The sequence below is a fragment of the Otolemur garnettii genome, unplaced genomic scaffold (genome assembly GCF_000181295.1).
Source record: "Otolemur garnettii isolate 467f Iridium unplaced genomic scaffold, OtoGar3 scaffold00020, whole genome shotgun sequence".
In the NCBI taxonomy this organism is placed as follows: domain Eukaryota; kingdom Metazoa; phylum Chordata; class Mammalia; order Primates; family Galagidae; genus Otolemur; species Otolemur garnettii.
The window spans coordinates 25274823-25286637 of record NW_003852415.1 but is presented as its reverse complement, the minus strand read 5'-3'; the positions used below and the strand labels follow the sequence as shown (position 1 = coordinate 25286637).

Genomic DNA, 11815 nt, shown 5'->3' with positions numbered 1-11815 from the left:
TTTTTTTTTTTTTTTTGTGGAGACAGGGTTTTATTATTGTACCCAGGCTGGCCTCAAACTCCTGGTTTCAAACCAGTGTCCCACCTCGGCCTTCCAAAGTGTTAGGCTTACAGATGTGAGCCACCATACCTAGCCAGTCGTCAATTTTCTTTTTTGTAAAAAGCAAATGGATCAAAGTATGCTTTTAGTTCTCCCTTGGGATTAAGTGTAACTCACTGGTCAAGGGCTCCAAGGAGGACATCATTATGTGGTTTGTTACTCATTGCTCCACTAGTTTGTTGGCTGGACACTCTCTAATTCCTGGATTATTGTCCTAATGCCTTCTCTCCAGAGAATTAAAGCCAGATTCCTTAGACCTCAATTCTTGCCCTCTTTCAATGGTACCTTACTAGGCCCAGCCAGGGGCCTTTCCTCACTGTCCTGGCCTTGTGCTTTTCTTAGGCTTGTCTTTCCTTGTCTTTGAATTGGCTTGCCTTTCACACGCCCAGGTCCCTTACTTTCTTCAAGATTTATTGTTGTAAAACATTTTAGGACAAACATAGCAGTTTTTACCCAGAAGGCCACTGGCGTGTCCTGTGTCATACTGTCTCTTCTGCTTGTGAAATAAAATTTTTCATGTGTTCCTCAATACTGGATCTGTGGGTGATCGAAGTGCCAGGCTAGAAGGTGATGGGAGGCCTTGTTCAAGTCTTAGATCTGCCATGGACTTATGTGAAAGCCTGGGCAAGTACTTGGAATTTTCCATGGAACAAAATTTAGCAATTAGATTAGTTCTATAAAGTTTCTTTGAACTCTAACATGTCTTCAGCATTTGTCCAGAAAGTTTTCTAAGTTGCTTATGATATAGTTAATGGGAAATGATTCTTTTAGAACAAAGTGAGGAGGGAATATGTAGGATGAATAATAAACCACGCGATGCAGTCCTCCATAGAGCCCTGACAAGTGAGTTCTCAGGGAAGCATCAAAAGCAGAGTTTGATCCATTTGCATTTTACAAAAAGGGCTTTGTGCTCCTTCGTTTGTATGTGTAGAATGTGTACCTAACTTTTATCTCTGTGATGATAAGAGAAACATAGTAAAATCTATGTAATTTAAAGAAATTCTAGAGTAATTTGCTTCTACTGTAGGTTTTGTGGGCAAAAAGCAATATTTTTTCTTCCAGAGATTGCAAAGCAGATTTTTTTTTTTTAATTAGACAGCTTCTAAATTACTAATATTACACATTTCTTGTGAAGTAAGATCTTAGCATCTTTTTACTTGATTTTGTTCTTTGGTAATGTAATTTTTCTTTGTCTTTTTTTTTTTTTTCTTCTCTGTAGTCAGAAAATGGGTAAGAAGAGTCGAGTAAAAACTCAGAAATCAGGTACTGGTGCTACAGCAACTGTGTCACCGAAGGAAATCTTGAACCTGACCAGTGAACTGCTACAGAGTAAGTTCCTTTCATGGCCCACCCTGCCTGTATATGGTGGGTGTTCCTTTCATTCTTGTGTGTCTCCAGCACCATGTGGAAAGCTCACTGGGATGGGAAGTGTGGATTAAGCAAGGCTGTGTTCACATCCAGCTTATTAGCTGTGTGACCTGGGCAAGTTAAGGAATTTTTGCATTCCTAGTCCCCATCTGCATATAGGAGATTCTGGTAACTATTGGAACTGTGTAGCTATTCCTGAGGTACAGGTGAAAAAAAGAATGCAGAGCTTTTAGCACAGCCACCCAGGACCTGATCTTCTTCCCTGGGGACCACTGGGCAAGAACAAGCTGTTAGTTTTTTGCAATGTGGTCTCAGACAAATTACTGAAGCCCTCTGAGGCCCAGCCTTCTTACCAGTAAATGTAAATAATTGGGAGTATGACAAGAACCATGTGAGATTTGGTATGTGAAGGTGTATCTCAGCTGTCAGCCCAGGGTGGGGCCAGCATGCTTCTTAGAGAGCAGACCTTTGGAGCTGTGCCCCTTGCTGGAATGGTCACCTGTATTTTTGGTAATTCAATTAATAATGTTTCTGATTTTCACAGGCTAAAATTGGAGAATTCTTGATTCAAGGAAATGAAATATCTATTAAATGTCTGTACTTGCTTTGGTGTAATTTGGTAACTTTTTAAAATTTTGCATATAAGTTAGTGTTGTGCATGCCTCACTTTTATCTGTGATTACTCCATTGACTTTTTGCCCCGTATGTTTCAATTATGTGACAAGCTAAATCTCAAACAGAAATTAGCTTTCCCTCCCAGATTGAAAACTGGCAGTGACCAGATTGGGGTCAGGCTCCTCCCGAGTGCTCCTGTGTATCCTGTGGGCCCCCACAGACTGCAGCTGTCCTTACCCCACATTGGCTCTCTCCCCCACTAGCCTGTGGGCATTTGAGGACAGGCTTATGGCTTCCTCACCCTTGTGTCTCAGGGCCTTGGTCACTGCTTATCACCATAAGATGGAAGTAAGGCTGATTAACCTTAATAGTTGGGAGTCAACCCATATCTAGTAACTGCTAATTATTTGCCATATATATTCTTTTTTTTTGAGATCAGAGGGGTTTAAGAGGTTCACCGGGATCATGGGAGGGGCTCTTTCTTTACACGACACAATTATGTGAAAGGAAAGAGATGCCAGCAGGCAGAGTGCACAGCCGCAGCCTTCCAAACCCACTGCTCTTGGGTTGTCGGTCTTTCAGCTCTGGTCTACAGTAGAATCTTCGCTTCTTTTTTAGCCTTGACGGTGCCATCTCATTTTGTAACTCCCCCAGAGCACTAAATATAGTGCCGTACACATGGATATGAAATGTTTGTCGACTAATTGTCCTTATGTCCAATTTAACTGGTTCCCTTAGAGAGCCAGTGTTATGGGTTTAACTAAAAAGATATGTTAACTTTTAATATTATCTTCTTTTTGCCATGTAGAAGGTTTTTTGGGAAATATTTTACATTTTAATTTAGCTTTTTAGATTTTTCCTGTTAATACGTGTTTTGTGAGGGAGAGTTAATAGAGCAGCAAGAATAAGATAGATTCAAGTTAGGTTCTCACTTTTGGTACCAGCTCACAGTTTAGTGATTTTTTTTTTTGGTTTCAGAGGGTTTATATGCTTTGAAAAGTAACCTGCTTTATCCTTCTCACGATTACCATCATGGCTGCAGTATTGCTGCACTTTAAAATGAAACCAACCAGAGCAGCAACAACAAAATCCAAATCCTCTTTTTTCTGCAGACTAGTAAGTTAAATTGAAGGAGAGAAGTGTTTCAGTACCATAGCTCTTATGTTACAGAATGCAGCAGTCCTGCACCTGGCCCGGGAAAAGAATGGGAAGAGTATGTGCAGATTCGGTCTCTAGTTGAGAAAATACGGAAAAAGCAAAAAGGTAAAATTGCTAGAATGATAATTATGTTTTAATAATGTTCTGTAGAAACTTGACTAAATCAGAAGAATTTAGAGTAGTAAAGGTATTAGTGTCAACTGGTGCCAATCTGAAAGGATGTTACAGACTGGGACAGTGATCATACACTGCCTGTCAGTATCTCTCCCTTTTCTGCAATGCTGTTACTTGCTTTGGGAGGGGTGTGTATATGTATATATATAGAGAGAGAGCTTTAGGAGGAAAACCAAGGTTTGTATCCAGGGGCTAAAATAACATTTATTTAATTTTTGAAAAATATATTTAAATCCATTTTTCATTCTATATTTCCATTTGGGTTTTAGAACAGTGCATAATACGGTATATGGTCAACACACAAATATATGCTGATTGGTTAATGTCTTAGCAAGTGTTTGTGATTAGTTCAAACACATCATATTGAATAAGAGATGTAGTTATATTCCTTAACCTATGTTACAGGATAATAAAACATAGGCAGTAGGCATCATAATGATTCTCATCCAGGTTGGCTATGGGGCTAAATGTCAGTCTGAATTAGCTTATTCAATATACCTGTTGTTTTTGTCCTATCATGCACAAAAAGTAAAGTTTGGTACATTGTAAGGAGCATGCATTTGTAAGGATGAGACTCTCTTTCTTATTGCCATGAAAGGAAGTCAAAAGAGGATTTAGTTTTTATTTGTCATTTTAAGTTGTGATTTCCCACCATACATACCTGTAAAAATGTAGTCTTCAGGTTAGGTGCTCTCAAACTCCAAATGGTGAGCAGCTTCCTTTCTAATGTGTTTATTTGTGCTACAGTCTCACCAAAGAGGTAGCCAGAAAAATTTTGTATATCCTGAGGTTCTGTTCTAAGTAGATACTGTCATTAGAGTATATTCATTAGTTCTCAATGCATGAAGAGTAAGTTTTGTCTTAGACTATTCCAACCTCAGGCCATTTTTTGTCATTTAATGGGCATCTTTGCATATCTGGCATGGCACAGCAGTGTGCCAGCATCTACCACATCACAAATCCAGTTACTGTTGGCTGTATTGGGGTGAGATGGCCACAAACCCTGGGGCTAGAGCCACACCCAGCTCTTCATGTTAGTTCATGTTAGTTCCTGTTCTTCTCCTTTTATTTGTCAAAACATAATGGATTTTTTTCTGTGCATGATTTTTCATCTTTTTGAATCTTTCAAACATACTGAAAAGTCCAGAAATTAATGTAACAGATGCTCACAAATCCACTACTCAGATTGAGCACATGGCAAAGTTGCATTAGTTCAAGCTCTTTTTTCCTTCTTTCTCAAGCTTGCTCATTCCTTAGCTTTGTTTTTGTGTTTGCCTTTAAGAATAAAACATTACAGACATAGCCAAAGCCTTATACTTACATCCACTTCCATCCCTTCTTTCTCGGAGGCTGTTCATCTTTGCTGGGCATGTTTTTCTACTTCACGTAACCCCATAAAATATGTATATGGTTGTAGTTGGTATTTTAAACATTTACATAAATGGTGTCATACTACTTGTTTTTTAAAAAAAGAACCCACAGCATTCTATTTTGTGTTTCATGTTGATGCATCTAGATCTACCTCACTGAAATTGCTCTGTAGCATTATGCCTTAGGGCTGTGCAGTGCTGTGCTCTGGGTGTCAGGGCCACACTGCTGCTCCTCACCCAAGCCTCCTTGTGTGCATATGTGAGCTACTAATTTTAGTTTTCATGGGAATTTTGTTAAAGCAAATGTGAATATGAGAAATGGCATATTGGATTTTTAATGGGAAAAGAGCTCTATAAATCCATAGTAGTGGTGGTACAAGTTTTTTCAAAATTCCTTTGTTGTCATATTAATAGTACTTGATAGTTAACATTCATATTACCTAATGTCAGTAAATACTTCTCTGTAACTAACAGGGAATTTAGGAGGTTAAAAAAGTAGCCTTTCATATCACTAAAGTTATGTGCTGTAACTGGTCCTTAGTTTTGATTATTTCAAGATTGGAGTGTAAACACTATTTCCAATGTTAGTTATGGTCTGTTTTTATTTTCTGAGAAATGTGTGAATGATATGTCCTAAAAGTAGCTCTTGTTTTCTAAAATTTGGATTGATACAGGTCTGTCTATTACATTTGATGGAAAAAGAGAAAATTACTTTCCTGATCTAATGAAATGGGCCTCTGAAAATGGGGCTTCTGTCGAGGGTTTCGAAATGGTTAACTTCAAAGAAGAGGGCTTTGGTTTGAGAGCAACAAGAGATATCAAGGTAAGTTTTTAAAATGGTGTGAGGAAGCCAATGTGTGTTTGAACTGTGGGAGGGTTTAGAGGGCCCAGGATGTAGAGGCAGCTACTATGGGCTGCTTCTGAACCTTTGGGTAGGTGGGCAGCCTGGAGAGCCTTAGGCCAGTGTCCTTGGCAGCCCCTCCCAACTCATCTTCCTGGGAACCCTGCCTTTGAACCCAACACGTGAGACAAGTCAGCTCTTATTTCTTAGCCTCTGTTAGGAGACCATAGAACATGCCTCACAGGATTTGATAACTTAACTGGAGAAGAGGATGTGTGATCCTTATGGTTTGGAGGGAGTGTACATGGGATCCTTTGACGGTTTGGAGGTGGGCTGGTGGAGGATGGACAGTGTGAGGATGCTTACCAGCATCTGGAGTGGGTAACTGCACAGCTGGAGGTACTGTGTGCTTGCACTGAAACATCAGCACTAAGAGGAGGTGGGGAGAAGAGAAATAGACATCTGCCGAGGGAGAAAAGCTTTTTCTCTACTCTAGGTTCTTCCTTTCACATGAAGAGAGCAGCAATAACCTAACATTCCTGGCCTCTATATCCTCATTCATGCCTCTTCAGAGGTATGACTTAACCTGTTGCCTGAGTTTGCTAGAAGGAGCTGGGCTTAGCTTTTTTCTTGGTGGGAGCTAGTTGTTCATATGCATTTATTCAACTCAGCTCTCTCCCTTCTATAAGCTTTACAGGGGCAGGCTCACACGTGGGGAGGCCTGTGGGTTTGTAGTTCTGCCTGTAACTAGGTGGAGGAGTCTGTCTAATTCTGGGATTCAGTAGGTGATATTTTGGGTGACCATCTGTTGTATCCTTGTCTCTCTTTCAGTTGGTTCAGAACTTGGGTGGAGTAAATGGGCATTATGTATTTGGGCCCCTTTAATTTCCAGCAACATTTCTGGTCAAGTTGTAGTTAACCTTTCATTGATAACAGTGATAAACTATATGCTGGTTTGTTAAATATCTGCTATGTGAATAGTATCTTGCTTGTTATTATACTAGGCTTCAAAAGTAAAATAACCCAGAGTCTCTTCCTTTATCATGCTTATACTCTGAAGTAAGTGATAAGGCACATAAAAATAATTTATATAGTAAACTTTGGTGAAGGCAAGATGTCACATGTTCTCTCTTACTTCAGGTATGAAGCATCATTAGTGGATTGCTTCCCAAAATATCTTAGCTGTGGTCTGTCTTCACTGTGTGCTTTTTCTTTTTTTCAAGCAAGGGGTAGGGGTAAGGTTGATGCTGAAACAACAGACATTTATTGCTCACAATTCAGAAGGTTGGACTGTCCAAGTTCAAGGTACTAGCATTGTCTGATTCTCGTGAGGGCATTCCTCCTGGTTTGCAGACAGCGCCCTCTTGCTGTGTCCTCACAAGGTGGAGAGCAAGCTATGTGAATGTTTTAAGCCGTATAGATACATAGGATATACCAGAAAGAAGCCTTTTATAATTGCCAAAAAATGAAATAATATTTTGAAAAAAATTAGTAAACTAAAGATTTTGCTGGTAACTGTTGTTCTTTAAAGATAAGTATATAGGGGAAGAAATGTTACTGTAGTTTCAAAAAGTTAATAGTATAAGAGCAGTTCATGTTGACAGATTAGGGTTTTTGTTAGAGGCAGTTTTACTTTGGTTTTAGAACTTAAAAGTAAGCTCAGGAAAGAATAAAATAAACACCATTATGCTCTATTCCACGTGTTGTATTTGCTTCACATTAAAGTTGAAAGTCCCTTTTTGATTTTTTGCCTTCTTAGTTAACTAGTTTTTCAGGATTTTAAACTATTCTTCTACTCATTTCACTATAACATAAATGCTTACATTTTAGAATAAACATTTGGCATTTAGAAACAAAGTGCTGATATGCAAACCTTAAATTGTATTTCACATGTGATTGGATTTCTGACCATAGATATAGTGTGATTAAAGATTATAATACATTTTGATGATTCTACCACTTTTTTAATTTTTTTTTCCTAGGCAGAAGAATTATTTTTGTGGGTTCCACGAAAATTACTAATGACCGTTGAATCTGCTAAAAATTCAGTGTTGGGTGAGAATAATTTCTGAATGTTCAAATCAAAGTGCAAATGGCAAGAATATATAAAATTCCATTTTGTGGTTCTAAGGGCCATATTTGGTGGTTTTCTCAGCCAGTGAAATATTCCCTCAAATATGTGGACTCCTTAGCTTTTTAAAATAATTTTAATATATATTTTGAATGAATGCTTTTTAAAGAAGTTTATGTAACTTAAATGCTGTTAACTTCTGGGTTAATTCAGGGCCCTTATATTCTCAAGACCGAATTCTGCAAGCTATGGGAAACATCGCATTGGCCTTTCATTTGCTGTGTGAGCGAGCCAGCCCTAACTCCTTCTGGCAGCCCTACATTCAGAGTCTCCCCAGTGAATATGACACTCCCCTCTACTTTGAAGAAGATGAAGTTCGGTATCTTCAGTCAACACAAGCTATATATGATGTCTTCAGCCAGTATAAAAATACAGCTCGACAGTATGCCTATTTTTATAAAGTTATTCAGGTGAGCAGCTGTTTACTGTTTAAGTGTATGTTTAACAGGATGGGGAAGAGAGGACTTCATTGTGTAAATGTTCCATTTGACATCTTAGTAAGGACATAAAACGTTTTGCTTTTTAAATTAAAAGATACTCTGGTACATTTTCTGTTTTCACAGAAATTACTACTGAAATAGAGTTGTACATATATCTAATTTCATCATTGTCAGTGTTGATACAAGCAGCAGGTGTTCCTGGGTTATTGAAATCACTTGAGTTTTTTGAAAACAAAAGATTATAAGGAAATTTTAAAAGCTATCAGGTGTAGCTAATACAAAAAGGTATTCCACGTATAAATTTTCCAAGAAAATGCAAGTCCATTTTTTTAATGTATGCTAGTAGTAAAATATTGACAGTAAATTTATAACATGATTCGCTTGTTTTTCAAAGTGTACCCTGTGTTACAAATATATTATTTTAATTAATTCTAAGCAAAAGTCTCATATGGTTTGTGAGCATTTGAATTGCACCCAATTGTACCTTTCTGTGTTTTGATGGTTCATTTGCAGTTGAACAGCAATTGTCAGTGCCACAGTTCCTTTTGGAGCTAAGTAGGGTTACTCTTCTTCCTGACTCTGTCTCTCGTTCACTCAAGATTTAGCTCATGGTCTGCTTGCTGTACCTGGTCCATGGCAAATAGGCATGTGAACTGCTCCATCTGGTTCTCTTTTCTTTGGGCCATTTGACAATCTAGATTAGGCTTGATTTGGCTATTCATTAAATGGTCTGTCCCTGATATGTTTTATTTGTAAGAAGTGGTGATCTCATTTCATGGCTGTGGGTAATACTGTTTTCTATTCATTATTTTCACTTTACAGCATGGTTATTGCACAAACACTGTCCCCAAAATTATATCTTTTTTCTCACCCAAATACTTCATATGTGTCAAAAATTATATGACTCTTGTCCTTAAGTAGACATCACTTTGTTTTTCTAAACCTTAAACTTTCAGAAGTCATTAGGAGTGATCATACAGTATAGCTTTTATTTCAAATTTGCTTGTTTTAAAAACTATTGATGGAACCACATCAAAATTTGTTTTCTTCATTTACTATGTACCTACATGCCTGTAGTCTACAATTTGGTATGGCTCTTGGTGACTTGAGAGGGTTGTGCTTTTATTCCTAGTTCTCTGTTGTGTATCTTTTTTTTTTTTTTGCAGTTTTTGGTCAGGGCTGGGTTTGAACCCACCACCTCTGGCATATGTGGCTGGTGCCCTACTTCTTTGAGTCACAGGTGCTACTCCAGTTGTGTATCTTTTGTAACTAAAACAAAGCTGCCTTTAGTAGGTCTAAGTCTTGTTGTACAACGAATTGCAAACTAGCTCTTTTCACTAATGTGTGTCTCAAATCTGGACTGTTAATAGTTGGCAAACACTGGTAACCTACTCTGAGAGGACTTGATTCTGTTTGGTTGGAGATTCTGGATGAAGATAGGTCTTCTGGTAATTAGCTTGGCATGGATGGTCTTTGGATATTTCATTGTGTTCATAGATCTGTTTATTTTAGTGTTAACTAAGTAATGCAGCTGTGCTTCAGGAATTCAAAGAGATTTTCAGTGGTTGTTAGTCACTGAAATACTCTCTTCTCATAGATGGAGCCATTTTGTGTCTATTTCTTTAAGAGCAAGGTCTCTTCATAACCCCCTGGAGTAAAGCCCCTTAGATGATGTTAGGTGACTGAATTATACCATATCCTATGTAGCAAATTGTATTATTGTGAATACTTCAGGAATTAGAAAACATTCTGAAAGTAAATTCTTAATTCATAAATTTTTCCAAGAGTAATAAAATTTGTACATGACCAATAAAACAATTTGTATAGCTTATAATGAGTACAACTATTCTTTTTTAAAAATCAGCTACATTCTTAAAGCTTTAAAGGACCTATCTTTTAAAAGCAGTTATTCCTTTCTATTGAGGAATTGAGCTAATCAAGGTGGAACATGGTGTACATAAATGTAAAATTACAGGGTAATCAAATGTTCATATAATTGTTTCACAGTGTAATCAAATGTTCGTATAATTGTTTTTGGTGGGGTTTTTTTATGATTTAGAAGTCAAACTGGCTATTTTTCTATCCAAAGTATCAAACTGAGGAGAAAGCAAAATGTATCTATGTTTAAATAAATAAGTTATCCTGTTTTATACCAGTGTTCCTCATTCAAGGCTTTTAAAAGGCTTTTGGCAATATTTGGAGACATTTTTGATTGCTGAACTGGGGGTGGGCTAATACTAAGCTTGTCCAGGGAAGCCCCTACAAAGGTGTTTTCTAGCCCAAAATGTCAGTAGAAATTCTGTTTTGTATTTATATACAGAACAAAGCACTGTAAAGCTTTTTGAAAATCACAGTTCTTCCCTTCTAATGATTGGAAGCCTACAGCCTGACTGACACTTATTGTGAGTTACTTTACCTGTTTTGTCAGAAAGTCTTCTGGGCTAATTGCAGAGCCTTCCCTGGCTCTAGCTACATGCATGGTGAGGAGAATGCACTTTATAGCACTTTTTTGCTTGCTGTCATTTTATACATATCCCTTCTTTAAAAAAAATCTACAAATATAAGACCAGGTTTGGAGATATTTGACTTATAAAGGATGCAAATATAGGGGGAGCAAACATTGAAAAAATGTAAACAGAAGATTCAATTTATAAAATCAATTTATAAAATGCAAATTTGGAGCAAGGAGTCGCACTGAGATCCTTGGGATTGCATGTTGCATGTGAAATATACTACCTATGCAGTGGGGTGTGGTCACTTGTCCAGGTTAGCTGGGGAGTCTAATCAGGAAGGGGCATTTGCATGATGGGAGGGGGAGACCTGGGGGAATGATCCTGATTGAGTGTGGTCAGGAAGAGTTGAGCAGAAGTGGGGTCCGCGTCCTCTGTCTTAAGTGAGAGGCCTGGTTGTTGTGTGGAAAGAGCACAAGCTTTGTAGTAAGAGACACAGCTGAAATCTTGATTTCATATCTCACTTTCTATCTATCTGTCTGCTATGTTGCCCAGGCTGGACTCCTGGGCTGAAGTGATTCTCTTGCCTCAGCCTCCTGGGTAGTTGGGACCACAGGTATGAGCCACCATGCCTGCCTGGCAGCTGTTTTGTTTTATGTTTCAAATCGCTTCTTTCCTGTGCCTGTACCTATGTATTTCTTAACTATTTCTATTAAAAAAACCCCCCAAAAACTAGAGGCCAGGGATGATGAGCATTCCTGGAAGCCTAGGAACTAAGCCCAAAGTGACCCATCAGAAGCTGAGACTTGCGTCCAAGACTCAAGTTTTTATTGTTGGTTTTTGGACTCATGTTTTTAATTTTTAAAAATTCATGCAAATGTTAATGTTTGTTGTAGTTGTAAAATCATCACAAGTGACTTACCATCAAGTTAGATTGGTATTGTAGGAAAACAACACTGCTTTCTCCTAAAACATTGAGAAATCTCACACTCCAGTGTAAGTGGCACAGCTTTTACCTTTGATAAATGCCATTAACCTGAGGACGGGTCAGTCCAAGTGTAGTTCTTTTTCAGGAGAAGAAAATGTGACAGTCTCTTAACATTGGTAAAAATAAGCAGCACAAGAGATCATTACAAATTGGAAGTACATAATAATGAGCTTTTGTAGAA

General features: G+C 38.0%; 1 protein-coding gene across 1 annotated transcript in view; it reads left to right on the top strand.

Moving 5' to 3' along the window:
- The window catches only part of SETD3 (SET domain containing 3), a 90713-nt gene that overhangs the window by 11376 nt on the left and 67522 nt on the right, over positions 1 to 11815 (top strand). The window contains exons 2-6 of the mRNA XM_003787031.3: positions 1319 to 1428; positions 3253 to 3345; positions 5459 to 5607; positions 7608 to 7680; positions 7910 to 8166. Coding sequence (XP_003787079.1) covers positions 1326 to 1428; positions 3253 to 3345; positions 5459 to 5607; positions 7608 to 7680; positions 7910 to 8166 — 675 coding nt within the window. The 5' untranslated portion in view covers positions 1319 to 1325. The remainder of the gene's footprint in view (positions 1 to 1318; positions 1429 to 3252; positions 3346 to 5458; positions 5608 to 7607; positions 7681 to 7909; positions 8167 to 11815) is intronic.